The sequence below is a fragment of the Pleurodeles waltl genome, chromosome 4_2 (genome assembly GCF_031143425.1).
Source record: "Pleurodeles waltl isolate 20211129_DDA chromosome 4_2, aPleWal1.hap1.20221129, whole genome shotgun sequence".
Taxonomy (NCBI): Eukaryota; Metazoa; Chordata; class Amphibia; order Caudata; family Salamandridae; genus Pleurodeles; species Pleurodeles waltl.
In genome coordinates, this window is record NC_090443.1 from 511382798 (window position 1) to 511400920 (window position 18123).

General features: G+C 46.1%; 1 protein-coding gene across 3 annotated transcripts in view; it reads left to right on the top strand.

The window, feature by feature from the left end:
• The window catches only part of TPR (translocated promoter region, nuclear basket protein), a 920136-nt gene that overhangs the window by 583747 nt on the left and 318266 nt on the right, over positions 1–18123 (top strand). For all 3 annotated transcript variants that reach the window (XM_069232002.1, XM_069232003.1, XM_069232004.1), the window contains exon 38: positions 2205–2356. In XM_069232002.1, the coding sequence (XP_069088103.1) occupies positions 2205–2356 (152 nt within the window). The remainder of the gene's footprint in view (positions 1–2204; positions 2357–18123) is intronic.

Below are 18123 nucleotides of genomic sequence, written 5' to 3' on the forward strand. Positions count from 1 at the left end.
TGGTATGCCAGAGCCCTGATGGAGGTTGTGGGATTCGCCTGGGTCCCCGAGGTGGAGGAGCAGCGGAGGCTAGCAGGATGTGTGTGTGTATGGAATTGGTGCTCACAGGATGCAAGGGCGGCAGAGTGGTTGGGATATCATGTGGAAAAGGTCGGGGCGGGGTTGTTGTCTAGCCCCGCCTGCCCCCCGAGTAAAAGACGGATATAAGGAGAACTGTGATGATATACGTACATAGCAACAATATTGACAGACACCGTACATTGTAGTGTACATTTTCACATTATGGTCTGATAAGAGTGTCTGTAGAGTTTCAGGGCGGGATAAGGGGCCCTGCCGATAGTCCTTTAAGAGTGTGTTTTCGTCTGATGTATAGAAGGTTGGGGCCTTGCTAGTCATCAGGGATTATGCTGTGAGTTGTGATATCTGCTGCTGCCTGCAGGGCTCTCCATCTGTCCTTCAATAAAGTGTTCTAGATCAGGGGCCACTGTTGATGTTTGTTGAGTACTCCCTGCATGGGAGTGGTTTAGTTTCTTTCTCTTGGGCTTGGTTATGGCTTGGAGAGATTTGTTGGGGGTGAGTTCTGAAGCTGGAGTGAAGGATTAGAACCATGTCTTGCGGTATTGAATGACATCACCACCCTACACTCCCTCGGGTAGGCCTAGTATACAGATTTTACTTCTGCGGGAGCTGCCTTCGATGTCATCTGCTCTGTCCTCCAAGTGGCAGACCCAATCCTGCAGTTCCCGTTTGGTTCCTTGGTTGTCCTTCGCTGTGGGCTGGAGGTTGATCAAATGCTTTTCCCCTTTGGACTCCTTGTCAATTAGTTTACGGTGATCATCTTGCAGAAAGCTGGCAGTAGCTATGGCACTTGGGCGTGTCTCCATGGAAACTCTCAAGTGTTCTATGGGTGCCAAAACTAGATAGTTTGTCCAGCTGAGGTGCAGATTGGGAGGTGTCTTCAGGGTAGGTGTCCGGTTGGGCAGTGGGTGGAGGCTTGGGCTGATGCTGATGTCGGTAGGGGAGATCTGGGATCTGCCTCTCATTCCACCCCCCTACCGGGTAAAGTCATGACTGCAGCGGGGAGGAGTGCACTGCTGGTGACCAAGGGAGGTATATTCTTCAGTTGGGGAGCCCAGGTGCCTTGGCTGTAGCTTTTAGTCTCTCTTACCTTGTGGCTGGGTGGTAGCCACGGGTACGGGAGCAGGCACCAGATGCTGAAGCAGGCCATTTAGGGAAGTGAGATCAGCATGGGTTTTGAATGCAGGGAGGAAGGCCACCAAAGTTCACCTATTGTACTATGGGCCTTATGTGACCTGCAGAGGCAGTGCTTTTATCGCCGCAGGCGATGTCCTTTTTTTTTTTTTGGCAGTCACCGCAGGGGTCCCCTGTGTTCCTCTCCTGTGTGGTGGCCCTGCTAGTAGAGTTGAAGCTTCAGGGGCTGCAGGCACTCTGATTCATTCTGCCATTACACCCCCTGACCACCCTCACCCCCAAACCACCACCCTTGACAGTGCTTCAAGGACTTACTACCACCATCTTGGCTGGCCACGACCTACCTCTGACCTAAGTGCAGATCCTTCACTGCCCTCCCACCTCCCTGTTCTTTAGAGTGGCTTCTATTCAACATCTATAAAGGTCCCAAGTTAATAATCAGCACACTCCTACCAACATTTGTTCATGATGCGTGTCAAAGGGAGATGAAAAGGAAAAAAACTGACGTCAGCACACAAGATTGGCACTTGTATGTGGCTCTGCTCCATCACTTCCTAGGTGGTACAGACCCAACAGAGCCACACTGCACCACCTAGTAACATGCAAAAGCACTGCTGAATTGAAGGTTCCAGTTCCAGTCTGCTGCCTAGGGAGTATTCCAAGGTGTGGAACATGGTTAGAGTATCCACCTGAAAGAATGTTACCAAAGATAAACAATTCGTTCTTTTGAAGGCTTACCTTTTTATAAATTTGGTTACTTGTAGCTCACTGTTAATTATAGACAACACTTTTTGAGAAGATGATAGGAATAGTCAGCACATTCTAAGAATAAAAAAATAAAAATTGTCTTAAAAAAAGAGGGAGCATTTTGTGACTGTATTTAGTTGTATTCTTATGCGAGTGGCACATTAATAATACTCCAAGAGTAAAGATAGGCTTGCTAGAAAAACCTCTGCTGTCTTGAATCAGATTATTTTTTTTTTTTTTTCCAGTTTCAGCCACTCCTGGTCCTTCGATTCCCAAACGCCCCAGAGAGGAAGAGGAGGAGAGCAGCACAGTAGAGAGCACAGAGAATGTGTCAGAAGAACCTGCGGACATGCCAGTAACCAAGAAACAGCGGAGTGTGCAACGTGTCGAGCCTGAGGTATGTAAGGCACCCTTGTCTACCCTTGCACCAAATACTCAAGAAAAATTATTAACTTCTTAGGAGGAGTTACTTGTGGAACTCTAAAGAAAGTTCACTAAATATGATTGCTTAAAATAAGTTTAATTTAGCTCCAAACATGTTGCCTATAAATCTGTTCTGAGCACTTTTCAGCAGACGTCTAGGCACACAAATGAAATAAAAGGTTACAGTTATAGGTGTCCTCTGTCCGAATGTTTGTCATTCTTTAGATGCAAATGAATGGAAGTTTGTGTGCAGTAGGTGAATTACCTTCTGGATTTTAGAAAAACATGCATTTATAATTAAGTCTTCTTATGTAGACATTATATTGCAACAATACTGTCACAATAACTGATGCATAGTTCTATTGCTGTTTGCATATTTAATCCCAGATATTGTGCTTTATCTGTAGTTATGTGATTTTATTTATTTTTTAACCTAAAGCTGCAACTTCGAAAAGCCTTCTGGAAATCACATGTTCTCAATCATTCAAAAGCACAGAAAATCCCTGCCTGTGCATGGATTTCAAAAGAGCAAATCCTTTAAAAACTGCCTTTTTTACGCTAAAGTACAGTTCTACACTAATGACTCTAGATTACAAAGATGTTCAGTTTTAACTACAGTTGAGGGCTTTTTTTTTTTTTTTTAACTGCAAATACTTGGTTGAAAACCTTTGATTTGGTGTAACAAGAGTAAGCGAGGATCATGTTATGCACAATACATGCATCTAGCTGCGGGGCAGCAGTATGTGGAGAGAATTCTACAAGACTGCAGAGGGGGTGGCAAGCCTGTGTGCAGTCCTACATGTTCTTTCCCTCCTCCACTCTGCATTTAAACAAATAATATTATGAAAAAGCCTGGGGAGCTTGTCTTGACAAAACATTTGATCATCTTAAAAAAAAAAAAAAAAGGGTATTTTTGTTCTACCTGTTTGCTTGGGTCTACTTACGTAATGCAAATTGTGCTCCCTTTCTGGCATATGTAATAGACATTTAAATATTCCTTTCAGGACTACTGTTGGGGAAGTAGGTTTGGTCCATGTTACAAAAAAAGAGGGCTATTCATCTGGATAGGACTAAATGTGCTTCATATGGAGGAGAAAACGGGGGAGAGCGAGAGAAGTATGCTTTGCTTAGATGCATATGAAAAACATAGGTCTCCTAACCTCAGTTTCCTCACATTTGGGTCCTCCGTACCAGTCTGCATCTGGGAACTCTGCAATAGCTTCTTCATTCCACAGGTGGCATGTGGCACCTTTGCCTGTTGGCAAGTATAACCTTACTAGACCGGTCTCTTCCTCTGAGAAGGAACAGTGTTGGGCTTTTGCTTTTGAAGCTTCCCTCTTGAGGTTTCTTGTGCAGCATTCTGGCTTTTTTTGTCAGTGGGACGCTGGCCCCCTTTATCCATTTTTACTCAACACTGCTGCTCATCATATGGACCTTCAAAAAGGTTGAGGTACTCAGTGCATCCTGATATGCTCTTGAATAGCCCCAGTTTAGGCCAAGAAAATCTGGTTCTTTAAGCTGCTCAATCTAAGCACATGCCCTCAACTTTGCTACTTCTTTGAGAGGACTTACTGTCCCAACAGCAGGGCTGATTCTTGCACTGCTTCTGTTTACACATCCATGTATAGAGATTAAGCAGAATATGTTGATTGGTTGTGATCTACTTCTGATCCGGACTACTCACCATCAAGTCTGTCTAATAGCCACTCTGCTAAAATGGTCACCTGGTGTGAGATCACAGATCAACCCTACGTTTCAAAATGTCTGTTCTTTCACTTCCATTTTACCTATGGTGAAGCAAAGCTTTGCTTTGCACACCGTTACAAGTTAATTCCCTTCCCTTTTAGCCTGTCTACATTTGCCTCTTCAGCCCTTTAATTCAAACCATCCATTGTGATGTGTATTTCCAAAGGGCTTACATATGTTTCTGCCTGCACCTTTGATTATGCCTTTGTAAAAACGAAATTTGATTCATACTTTTTTTTTAATGAAATGGCCTTTTTTCACTTCCGTGTGGGACAGTCAATCTGTCTGCCCTTGTGTTTCTCTGTCATATCTCTCAAACAAGGCAAAGGTGCAATGGATTGATCTTATATAGGCTGCTTTTTTTTTTTTTTTTTTTTAAACGGTGATAGTACTAAGAAGGCTGATCAACTCGATTTGGGTTAACCATTGCAACAAAAAAAAGCCTGTCCAAACACTGACCTTATCACAGTGAAATGTGCTTTTGTATCAAGCTGTACTAAGCTTTAGCCTAGAAGGAGCCTCCAGTGGGGGAGGGGAGTGACTTTTCCTGAGATTAATAAAAACCCGAGATGGGTGTTGCACACTCTTCATTTCCTCAGTTGTCAGTCACTCTGCTTGTGAGGGTGAAGTGTGAAATCGAAAAGTGGTATCTGTGAGCAGGGGTGGTGTCTATATGGGGCTCTTTGTTCACCCATCTGGAGCCATTGCGTGTGAGATATTGCAAACGTTTCTGGATCAAGTTGGGTATGGGGATGGTTCAAAAGCAAAGGAAACAAATCAGTGTGACCACCTGAAAAAAGTACCACTTACTAACTTTGTGACACAAACGTACTTCAAAAATGGTTGCTTTTGATGGATACCTCAGTGGCAAATACCTCACCTTGTGAATCTGCTCACTCTATACTGGATCTGGAAGCTTTTGAAGCTTCTGAATACCAATATGAGGGCGCCTTGGGCCACTATCTTGACTCAGTCCTACTGCAGACATCACAATGCAATACCATGAGGGAGCTGCACCGTGATGTGGCAAACATGACTTTAAATTTCTATTCCTAGATCGCTTTTTCAAAGCCCAGAACAGAAAATGTCCTCTACTTGAATCATCTCTATCCAGGTGGGAGTCCCATGGTACAGTTCCAAAGCAGTGGAAGTAGTATCACATAGTTAACAATGGCAAAGGACATTAACTTTTATAGCTCAACAATGTAATTTACAAAGAACCAAACTCAAACCAATCAGGTGACCGCACCCTCCAGGATGCTCCCAGCAGAGGCATCTTCCCTCAGATTTTCTACTGCATGTTGTGTCAAAGGAAGTTCCCCTGAGCTCTGCTCAGTTCCTCAGCTTATATTTACATTTGGCAAATCCAAATTACTTCTGCTGTTTTGCTCTTCATCAGCATATTGGAATCCTTGAAAGACCTCTTGTAGGACCTGTGGGAAGAAAATGCTGCACTTGGCAGATCCTCATAAGGAGTGTATTTATTACCTTCACTCTGCCCACAAGGTAAAGGACTCCAAGATTTATAAAACTTTTTCCTCAAAAGCTCTCAATGTTAGAGAGGGGAGGCTGTTACTGCGGCCTCAGAAATGAAAGGCTAAAACAGCTGCTGTTTATGAGGAGGAGGCCAGTGAGGGTTCTCCTGCCTCACAAGAAGAAAATAATAGATGTCACAACAAGGGTCACCTGAGGAGCACAGAAAAGCCTTAAAAAGACACCATTTGTCTTCAAAAGGTGCCTCTCATAAGCAGAAAACTGATAGACCACCTTCCGTTTCAAGATCTGAACCTGCCACTCCATCTTCAACCCCGCTTCTAAAACCGAAAAAATCCTCCTCAGAACCAGTTAAGTTTAAGCTGACATCTTTGTTGATGACTAACGCCATCTAAACCATTTTCGACATCCATCTGAGTGGAGAAGACTACGACCATGTCGTCTACCACCACTCCGATGACTATCACGTAGTTGAACACGGCAGCGACCACTTCGCGTCTGCAGCATCCAAACATCGTTGATGGCTACACCACTGCCGTTGTTTACAACATGCCAATGAAAATTCTGTTAGAGATCGTCAACAGCACATCCAGAGAAGTCATCTTTGTCGTCCGCGATGAAGGCAAAGAAGCCCTCCATTTTGATTGTCCCACCAGATTTGACAACTACATAGTTCAGGACACCATTGAGAGGCTAAATTGCACGAGACATTCTGAATACAGAGCATACCTCTTCTAGAAAGGTGTTCCCCTTGCGACCAAGCCACTCGTTGGATGTGGATGAATCTGACGAGGATGCTGATGGGCCTTTAAGAACAGCTGATAGCCCATCAGAGCTTCATTTCCAATACCAGCATGATGACAGTAACTTAGTCACAAGAAAGAACCACCCAAATGTTGTAAAAGAAAAAAGTATCCTTTATTTGTTTGCAGCACTACCACTAAACTGACATTGGCATATCTCCCTTTAGATTTATTACATACCATATAAACATAAAATAACCATCAGAAATAGCATAGAAATATATAGGGCCCTAAGAGCCAAACCATATACTAAAAAAGTAGACTGTGAAAGAGTGACACCAGCCAAGGTAAGTTTTGATTAGCTAGGGGCTGGGCAGTTAAGAACACCAGAGATAAGTACAGTAAGTGACCCCAGCAACCAGGAGTAAGTCAGTTACCTATCCAGTTGCCCCATAGGCTAACACAGAGAAATGGTTGGAGTTTGTGGATTTTAGGACCCTTCCCAGTGGACCCCGAGGACACCAGCAGGCAAGTGGGATGGAGAGTGCCCCTACCCTAGGATACCCAGAAGACAGGAGTACCTACACCAAGACCCAGATGCAGAGGGGGAGAATGGACTCTCTGAAGGTTGTGGATGCCTCAGATTGTCCCACTGCTATCATGACCCATGGACCTTGTCAGTGGAACCCAGGGATGGATCCTGGATGTGGAGGACCCGCAAAGGAAGGGGACAGAGTTCAGCACCCTTGAAGGTGCCCAGGTAGTGCAGTTGGCATTGCCCACCGTCCTGAAGATGAGGTTCCTACAAGTCAGTGGAAGAAGTTGTCCAGATGTGGGTGTCCAGGAGCTGCAGAAGATCCCAGGAGTCACCTTCGAGCTGTCCCTCAGTGGTCACCGGATTGCAGGGGAGTTAGTGACCAGCCAGGTCACCAACAAGCACTGGCTCCCCTAATGAACCCCAAGAATGCATGATGATATGCAGCTAACACTGGAGTCCGTGTAGTTCCAGGATTTCAACATGTTTGATACCAAACATGCCTAGGTTTGGAGAAGCCATTAGGTAGTTGGTCCACTCATGTTGACCAGTGTTTACTACATACCTTTAGATGGCTTTCCCACACTTAAACTGCCCTGGGGTCTGTAGGGGTACCCTCACACCTAGACATGCACCCTGCCCTTGGGCTTAAGGGCCTTCCAGAGGAGTGGCTTATAATTAAGGCTCCCAGTTTTGACTGATTTTGACAGATAAATGCAGACAGAAATTCATCTATTTTCCTGTCTGTATTTATTTTTAAGGGTGGATAAAGCGGAACTTGGGTTGTCAGTCAGTCATGGCTTCCAGGCCATTATCAGTGTGGATTCACAGGTGATTGGGTTAAAAAAAGAAAGGCATGAGGCTTAAACAAAAGTAAGTATGCACAAGATTAGTACAACAGTTTGCATGTTTTCATGTAAGTGCATTGATTTACTATCTGTAGGTGTCCATATAATTGAAACGTCAGGCATTCGGGTATCAGTGCACATTTATCAATTAAATAAATGTGGAAATTTGCTAGCTTCATTTTTTTTTATGTATTTTTATTTTTTTTATTTTTATTTTTACAAAATCTAAAATCACGGAAACGTAAAAACAAAAAAAATATATATATAAAAACGGGAGCCCTACTTACAATATCTAAGTGCAGTGGTTAGGTTTGACGGTGAATGGGTGCATGCACCCTTTCCCACACGCTGCAATGGCAGCAGGCCTGCAGTCAGTTTGCATGGGCTCCTATAGGTGGCATAATACATGGTGACCATATACTATGGACTTACATTGGTGCACCATGATGCTAATTGTGGGTATGAAGAGTGGTCAGCAACTAAATTTAGGGGAGAGAGTACAGTCACTGGGGTCCTGGTTCGCAGGATCCCAGTGAACTACAGTCCAAACACAGACATCAAGCAAAAACTGGGGGTTACTATGCCATGAATATGGCACTTTCCTACACCAATCGTACCAGTCCTATCAGCATCCCTTTCATTTCCTTCCTGCAACACCAGTCATATCGAACTTTGCCAGTAGCCACTTATTTTAACCTGAGAAACTGGCTTGAAGGAGTGACGATGTTATAGTACCAGTTACTTGAATTACAGCACAACACCCTGTGGGAGTGAGAATCTCTAGATATTCCAATCAGTGGTGGAAAATCACGGCAGGCAAGTGGGTTCTGGGTTTTGACACGGCCATACCCTGGAGCAGGGTTCTGCAACGTCGGTCCTGGAGAGCCAGGTCCATGCCAGATTTTTAGCATATCCACATTTAGAAAAAATGTTTCAGAAATCCACATTTAGAAAACTGCAGATATGCTAAAAATCTGGCATGGACCCAGCTCTCCGGACTGACTTTGCAGAACCCTGCCCTGGAGAATACCTCCTCCTCCCGCCCCCCACGATTACAGGGGCTAACAATCCGTTATCAAAAATCTTACCTCATCAGGGCTATTGTTCCTGTCTTTAGTGCCAGAATGTCATTAAAACAGACGCTTATCTAGATGGCTAGGGAGTTAATTTGCAAGAGCTTCAGATAAAATGCAAATGGAGTGTAGCGCAGTCGAAAACACACACCAATTTCCTGGAACTCAAAGCGATTCCACTTGCCTTCCAGGCTTTTTGTCGAGGATACAGGGGTACTCTTTGTTAATACAAACTGACAGCATAACAGATATGCATTACCTCAACAGACAAGGAGGCACAAGATCCCAGATCCTGTCACAGGAAGCAGAAAAAATATGGAAATGGGCTTTACTGCATCAAGTGACCTAAGGGCGGAGCATCTGTTGGGGGTCCGCAACAGTCTGGCAGATACTATAAGAACAACTCAGTGCTGTTATGAATGGGAACTAAATCATTCTGTTCTAAACACCATATTCCAGCGATGGGGCAATCCCCAATTGGACCTCTCTGCATCTCAAGAGAACCAGAAATGGTGGTTGTTGGAAATGGCCCTTTCTGCAGGGTTTTTCCTGTATTTTTGGCTTCTGACCTCCTGTTTAAGATCCTGTGCTGAGTTTTGTTTTTTCCTCGCTTTAGGAATCTGTGCACCTTACCACTGCTAACTAGTGCTAAAGTTCATGTGCTCTATTTAAATGGTATTGGTGATTGGTTTAGCCATAATTGGCATATTTGATTTACTTGTACGTCCCTAGTACAGTGCGCAAATCAAATTGTACTAGTGGGCCTGCAGCAATGACTGTGCCACACACAAGTAGCCCTGTAACTATGCCTCAGACCTGCCACTGCAGAATCTGTGCAGTTTAAAACTGCCATTTCGACCTGGCAAGTGCACCCACTTGACAGTCCCAAACCTTCCCTTTTGCTACCTGTACGTCACCCCTAAGGTAGGTCCAAGGCACTCCCATGGGCAGGGTCCAATGTATTTAAAAGGTCGGACATGTAAAATTGTGTGTTACTTGTCTTGATAGTGAAATACTGCTAAATTCGGTTTTCACTATTGCAAGGACTCTCTCTCCTATAAGGTAACATGGGGATTGCCTTGGAATACCTTTCAGGTGTAATTTACCATTCAGTGCAGTTAGAGATCTGGAGTTTGGGGGTCTCTGAACCCACAAGTAAAAAATACATCTTTTGGTGAAGTTGGTTTTTAAATTGTAAGTTTGAAAAAGCCACTTTTAGAAAGCATCCATTTTCGTGCTTAAGCATTCTGTGCTTCTGCCTGTCTGTGGAATACATGTCTGGGTCAGGATGACTGTGTATTCACGCTAGACAGTCATGTAAAGGGAGCTTAGGTGTTCCCTGCATGTCCTGATGGCCTATGACCACGCTGGAGTGTGTATGGGGCCAGGGCAGGGAAAGGCACAGTATTGTGCACTAAAAAGACTTCTCTTTGAAGTTTTCCTAATTCAAAGACAGAAATGGGTATAAGTAATGGACCCCCTGAACCCACATAGTTAGAACACTTCTGGACTGAGGACATTCTGCCCGGAGGAAGAGCTAGATACCATAGGAGGGGCTGCCACTGCCTGTTAGTTTATTGTGCTGGCATGCTGCTTGCTGCTTCTGTCCTGGGAGTGAAATGACTGGGATTTGCTTTCTTCATCTTGCTTTCCAAGGATCTCCAAGAGCTTGAACTGAGCTTGCCTCTTAAGTCTCAGGGACATCAAAGACTTCTTTTGATGAGTCCTGACTTGCCAAGTGGTGCCAGTTCGTCCCTGGGCCCTTGGAAGTGTAATCTGTTGACATGACTGAGAATCAATGAACCGACGTGCCGCAGCAGAATAATTGGCATAGTACCTGTCCCGTGGCTGGAGAATCGACAGAGCCTCTCTTACGGCTGCAGAATCGTCACAGCGCCTGTTTCCCCACAATTCCAACACTGTCTGGATTTTCCATGCATCTTCCCCAAGGCATCCATTTCTCATCAACCTTCTCACTGCAGTAAGGAACTGAGGCTGGTTCCAGAAATCAACGGACCACCTTTCCTGCGAGGAAAGAATCAGTGTATCACCTCTCCTCCAGTAAGGAACCAACCCATCACCTCTCCTATGAGGAAAGAATCTATGCATCACCTCCTCTGCGCAGTAAGGAACTGGCACATCACTTGGCTATTCAGCGCCTCACCTCACTTGCAGCCCACATAATCTTTGTTTTTTTATGCATCACAGGTACTTTGTGATAAAAAGATACAGCCATTCATTTCTATAGATTAAGACTCATTGAAACCTTTAAAAAGTGATATCTTAACTTGTGTATGTTGGATTTTTGTTGTTTTGGTCTTGTTTTACCATGATAAATATTGGCTATTTTTCTTACCTGGAGTGGAGTACTTTATGGTGTTAGTGTGTGTTGTGTGTGTACAATTACTTCACACGTTGCCTCTGAGATGAGCCTGACTGCTCCTGCCAAGTTACCAAGTGGGTGAGTAGGGTTTATCTTACCTGTGTCTGCCTTACCCTGACTAAAGTGAGGGTCTCTACCTGGACAGGGTGCAAACCAATGCCAACCAAAGACCCCATTTCTAACACTGGTTTTATGCAAGCAGGGGTCCTCAAAAAGGATTGTGGGGGAATGTGTTTTTGATAAGATGGTCAGGGATCTCTGCGTACACTTTTCCCCAGCTCCTTGTAATACCCAGGCTTCTAAGAAAAATGACGAGAACTGTGACGGCTAATACTCATTGTTCCATGATGGCCCAGGCAACACTGGTTCACTGAGCTTCTACTGTTATACGAGGACAACCTAATTCAACTGGAGTCTCGGATGGATTGTTTTTTGGCAATGAACCGCAAACAGGTCCTTTATCCGAACCCAGCTTCCCTCCACTTATTGGTCTGGCACCTGAATACCATGAGTTTCAACACCTAGGTATCCCAGAGAACTGCAAGGATATTCTAGCAAAAACCAGAGACGATATGAGCTCATCTTAAATCCTGAAATGGAACCACTTTTGTCTATGGTGCCAAAGTTCAAACGTTCATCCTATCACCTTCAGAATACGTTTTGCTATACCTGCTTTCCCTAGCCTTGTCTGGCCTAGTGCATTCTTCATTCAAAGTGCATTTGGCAGCTAGATCAAGATTGTAGGGAGCTGGGTTCTGATTGCAGTACTCCCACTTGTGCCTGGTTTTTAGATGCAACTTTGACTGAAGTGCACTGGGTTCCTGCTACCCTTGTCCCCAATGCCAGTGTTCTTTCCTCAAAACAAGGCACCTGGTCACTTGATCCCCAACTGTCCAGTCCCCAACTGGCCAGGCCTTTAGGCCCCCATATAAGTTCCTAGTAAATGATACCCCTGGTACCTAGGGCATGGTTACTGAAGAGGGCCCCTCTGAACTGCAGCACAACTTGTGCCACTCTGAGGGACCCAGTACCAACCTTCTGCAGACTGCCATTGCAGGCTGCGGGTAACAAGGTGCTCCCAAAATTGAAAACACCACATGGCACACATTTGTGTGCCATGTCTCCTCAAACACTGTTTGTAATATCTAAGTCACCCCTACAGCACACCTTCAACCCTAAGCAGGGTGCTTTATATGTCTGTCGATTCTTAGCCATAGTAAGTGTGCAAGGAAGCCATTATAAATGCATGTGCTGGACATTGCTCACTAAGTGTTCCCCAACTACATGATGGCTTCTCTGAACCTTGGGATGTTTGGTATCAAACATCTCTTAATGAAACCTCACAAATTCTGTGATGGATTTAATACATGCACCCAGAGGGCACCTTAGAGGTGCCCCCGGAAAACCCTAATAACTGTTGGTGAGCTCACTGACCGGTTCTGGCCAACCTGCTGCCAAAAGACAAGAGTCTGACCTCCCAGGGTGAATGCCTCTGCTCTTGAGAGGTCAGAAACAAGCCTGTCCTGGCTGGGGTGTTTTCCATCCCACAGGATGACATGCAGTCCAAGGCAGGAGCTTCAAAGAAGCCCACTGCCTTTGGTATGCAGACCTGGCCTGCCTCAGAGGAAGAGTCCAACCCCTCTGGCCAAAGACCCATCTGGTACCTGGACAAGGTGGGAAAATTAGCTATGTAGGAGGAGTGTCACACTTCCAGACTAGGAACACCCCTAGCGTGACCAACCTGAAGTGGACATGTGGTGGAATGTAGGACCTCTGGACAGGGTGATGCCCACTCTCCATAGGAAGGGATAGTCTAGGGGGTGTAGTGACTCCAAGGAATAAGTAGCTCATTGGCTGCTACCCTTCACTCCCTAACACCCCCTAAATTGTGGATTGAGGGGAGCCCCCCGATACCAGATCCTCAGATCTTCGCTTGATACAAAAGGAGTGGACAAAAAGGCTGCTGAACCAGAGAACTGAGGACCAAGACTGACTTGGTGCCAACCCTGCTGGCCTGTCTGCTGCTCCCAACCCTTGAGGAGCAACTGACCTGTCCTGCTGCTGCATCCTCCAAAAAAACTACAAGAGCTGCTAGTGCTTCACCACTGTAAAGAAATGGCTCCCTGTTGCAGTTACCCCCCACTTTTTGCCTGATACTGATGCTGACTTGACTGAGAAGTGTGCTGGGACCCTGCTAACCAGGCCCCAGCACCAGTGTTCCTTCACCTAAAATGTACCATTGTATCCACAATTGGCACACCCTGGCATTCAGATAAGTCCCTTGTAACTGGTACTTCTAGTACCAAGGGCCCTGATGCCAAGGAAGGTCTCTAAGGGCTGCAGCATGTCTTATGCCACCCTAGAGACCCCTCACTCAGCACAGACACACTGCTTACAAGCCTGTGTGTGCTAGTGAGAACAAAATGAGTAAGTCGACATGGCACTCCCCTCAGGGTGCCATGCCAGCCTCTCACTGCCTATGCAGTATAGGTAAGACACCCCTCTAGCAGGCCTTACAGCCCTAAGGCAGGGTGCACTATACCATAGGTGAGGGTACCAGTGCATGAGCACTGTGCCCCTACAGTGTCTAAACAAAACCTTAGACATTGTAAGTGCAGGGTAGCCATAAGAGTATATGGTCTGGGAGTTTGTCAAACACGAACTCCACAGCACCATAATGGCTACACTGAAAACTGGGAAGTTTGGTATCAAACTTCTCAGCACAATAAATGCACACTGATGCCAGTGTACATTTTATTGTAAAATACACCACAGAGGGCACCTTAGAGGTGCCCCCTGAAACTTAACCAACTAGCTGTGTAGGCTGACTGGTTCCAGCAGCCTGCCACACTAGAGACATGTTGCTGGCCCCATGGGGAGAGTGCCTTTGTCACTCTGAGGCCAGTAACAAAGCCTGCACTGGGTGGAGATGCTAACACCTCCCCCAGGCAGGAGCTGTGACACCTGGCGGTGAGCCTCAAAGGCTCACCCCTTTGTCACAGCCCAGCAGGGCACTCCAGCTTAGTGGAGTTGCCCGCCCCCTCCGGCCACGGCCCCCACTTTTGGCGGCAAGGCTGGAGGGAACAAAGAAAGCAACAAGGAGGAGTCACTGGCCAGTCAGGACAGCCCCTAAGGTGTCCTGAGCTGAAGTGACTCTAACTTTTAGAAATCCTCCATCTTGCAGATGGAGGATTCCCCCAATAGGGTTAGGATTGTGACCCCCTCCCCTTGGGAGGAGGCACAAAGAGGGTGTACCCACCCTCAGGGCTAGTAGCCATTGGCTACTAACCCCCCAGACCTAAACACGCCCTTAAATTTAGTATTTAAGGGCTACCCTGAACCCTAGAAAATTAGATTCCTGCAACTACAAGAGGAAGGACTGCCTAGCTGAAAACCCCTGCAGAGGAAGACCAGAAGACGACAACTGCCTTGGCTCCAGAAACTCACCGGCCTGTCTCCTGCCTTCCAAAGATCCTGCTCCAGCGACGCCTTCCAAAGGGACCAGCGACCTCGACATCCTCTGAGGACTGCCCCTGCTTCGAAAAGACAAGAAACTCCCGAGGACAGCGGACCTGCTCCAAGAAAAGCTGCAACTTTGTTTCCAGCAGCTTTAAAGAACCCTGCAAGCTCCCCGCAAGAAGCGTGAGACTTGCAACACTGCACCCGGCGACCCCGACTCGGCTGGTGGCGATCCAACACCTCAGGAGGGACCCCAGGACTACTCTGATACTGTGAGTACCAAAACCTGTCCCCCCTGAGCCCCCACAGCGCCGCCTGCAGAGGGAATCCCGAGGCTTCCCCTGACCGCGACTCTTTGAACCTAAAGTCCCGACGCCTGGGAGAGACCCTGCACCCGCAGCCCCCAGGACCTGAAGGACCGGACTTTCACTGGAGAAGTGACCCCCAGGAGTCCCTCTCCCTTGCCCAAGTGGAGGTTTCCCCGAGGAATCCCCCCCTTGCCTGCCTGCAGCGCTGAAGAGATCCCGAGATCTCTCATAAACTAACATTGCGAACCCGACGCTTGTTTCTACACTGCACCCGGCCGCCCCCGCGCCGCTGAGGGTGAAATTTCTGTGTGGACCTGTGTCCCCCCCGGTGCCCTACAAAACCCCCCTGGTCTGCCCTCCGAAGACGCGGGTACTTACCTGCAAGCAGACCGGAACCGGGGCACCCCCTTCTCTCCATTCTAGCCTATGTGTTTTGGGCACCACTTTGAACTCTGCACCTGACCGGCCCTGAGCTGCTGGTGTGGTGACTTTGGGGTTGCTCTGAACCCCCAACGGTGGGCTACCTTGGACCAAGAACTAAGCCCTGTAAGTGTCTTACTTACCTGGTTAACCTAACAAATACTTACCTCCCCTAGGAACTGTGAAAATTGCACTAAGTGTCCACTTTTAAAACAGCTATTTGTGAATAACTTGAAAAGTATACATGCAATTTTGATGATTTGAAGTTCCTAAAGTACTTACCTGCAATACCTTTCGAATGAGATATTACATGTAGAATTTGAACCTGTGGTTCTTAAAATAAACTAAGAAAAGATATTGTTCTATACAAAAACCTATTGGCTGGATTTGTCTCTGAGTGTGTGTACCTCATTTATTGTCTATGTGTATGTACAACAAATGCTTAACACTACTCCTTGGATAAGCCTACTGCTCGACCACACTACCACAAAATAGAGCATTAGTATTATCTCTTTTTGCCACTATCTTACCTCTAAGGGGAACCCTTGGACTCTGTGCTTACTATTCCTCACTTTGAAATAGTGCATACAGAGCCAACTTCCTACATTGGTGGATCAGCGGTGGGGTACAAGACTTTGCATTTGCTGGACTACTCAGCCAATACCTGATCACACGACAAATTCCAAAATTGTCATTAGAAATTGATTTTTGCAATTTGAAAAGTTTTCTAAATTCTTAAAAGACCTGCTAGGGCCTTGTGTTAGATCCTGTTTAGCATTTCTTTTAGAGTTTAAAAGTTTGTAAAAGTTTGAATTAGATTCTAGAACCAGTTGTAGATTCTTAAAAAGTATTCCAACTTTTAGAAGCAAAATGTCTAGCACAGATGTGACTGTGGTGGAACTCGACACCACACCTTACCTCCATCTTAAGATGAGGGAGCTTAGGTCACTCTGTAAAATAAAGAAAATAACAATGGGCCCCAAACCTACCAAAATACAGCTCCAGGAGCTTTTGGCAGAGTTTGAAAAGGCCAACCCCTCTGAGGGTGGCAACTCAGAGGAAGAGGATAGTGACCAGGAGGAAAATTCCCCCCTACCAGTCCTATCTAGGGAGAACAGGGTCCCTCAAACCCTGACTCCACAAATAATAGTCAGAGATGCTGGTTCCCTCACAGGAGAGACCAACACCTCTGAAATCACTGAGGATAACTCCAGTGAAGATGACCCCCTGTTAGCCAGGATGGTCAAAAGATTGGCTTTGGAAAAGCAGCTCCTAGCCATAGAAAGGGAAAGAAAAGAGATGGGCCTAGGTCCCATCGATGGTGGCAGCAACTTAAATAGGGTCAGAGATTCTCCTGACATCCTAAAAATCCCCAAAGGGATTGTAACAAAATATGAAGATGGTGATGACATCACCAAATGGTTCACAGCTTTTGAGAGGGCTTGTGTAACCAGAAAAGTAAACAGATCTCACTGGGGTGCTCTCCTTTGGGAAATGTTCACTGGAAAGTGTAGGGATAGACTCCTCACACTCTCTGGAAAAGATGCAGAATCTTATGACCTCATGAAGGGTACCCTGATTGAGGGCTTTGGATTCTCCACTGAGGAGTATAGAATTAGATTCAGGGGGGCTCAAAAATCCTCGAGCCAGACCTGGGTTGATTTTGTAGACTACTCAGTGAAAACACTAGATGGTTGGTTAACTGGAAATGAAGTGTGTGACTATGTTGGGCTTTATAATTTGTTTATGAAAGAACACATCTTAAGTAACTGCTTCAATGAAAAGTTGCATCAGTATCTGGTAGACCTAGGTCCAATTTCTCCCCAAGAATTGGGAAAGAAGGCAGACCACTGGGTCAAGACTAGGGTAACCAAAACTTCCACTGGGGGTGACCAAAAGAAAGGGGTTACAAAAACTCCCCAGGAGAAAGTGGGTAACACTAGAAACAAAGAAACAGAGTCCTCTGTAGGCCCCCAAAAACCAGAACAGGTGGGTGGGCCCCAAGACCCAACCCAAAACAAAGGTGGGTACCAGGGTAAGAACTGGGATGCCACTAAGGCATGGTGCCACAACTGTAAACAGTCTGGGCACCACACCAAGGACACTTCTTGTCCCAAAAACAAACCCCAGAACAAAATTCCAGGGGTAACCAGTGTAGCCATGGGAGATGACTCCTCAGATGAGGAGGTCTTCCTAGCCTTCAACTGGAAACAGGGCCCAACAGGTGAATTGGAGATTCCAGAGGGAAGTAGACACTTCCACCACCTACTGGTGAATGGAATCCCAACCACTGCCCTGAGAGACACTTGTGCCAGTCACACTATTGTGCATGACAGGCTGGTGCTCTCAAACCAGTACATCCCAGGTGAGACTGCCAGGGTAAGAGTTAGCCTAGACAGGGTCACTAAGAGGCCTGTGGCTTTAGTGCCCATAGAAGTGGGTGGCACTCTTAGCTGGAGAAGGGTAGTAGTCAGTACAGACCTCCCCCTTGATTGTCTCCTTGGAAATGACTACCCAGAGGTTAGTCAGAGCCCAAGAGAGAAACTGGTCCAGTGCCAGTCCTCTCCCAAGGATTCTGGAAGTCCTGCCTCTGCAGTAAATGCAAGCAGGCCCCAGAAGAAGAAGAAAAGAAAACAGAGTAGGAAGGGTGGACAACCTTTAGCCAAGGTTACAGCAAGCCAAGGAGATTTTGCTCCAGTAGGGGAGAACTCCAAAAATGGCCCTGATAAAGT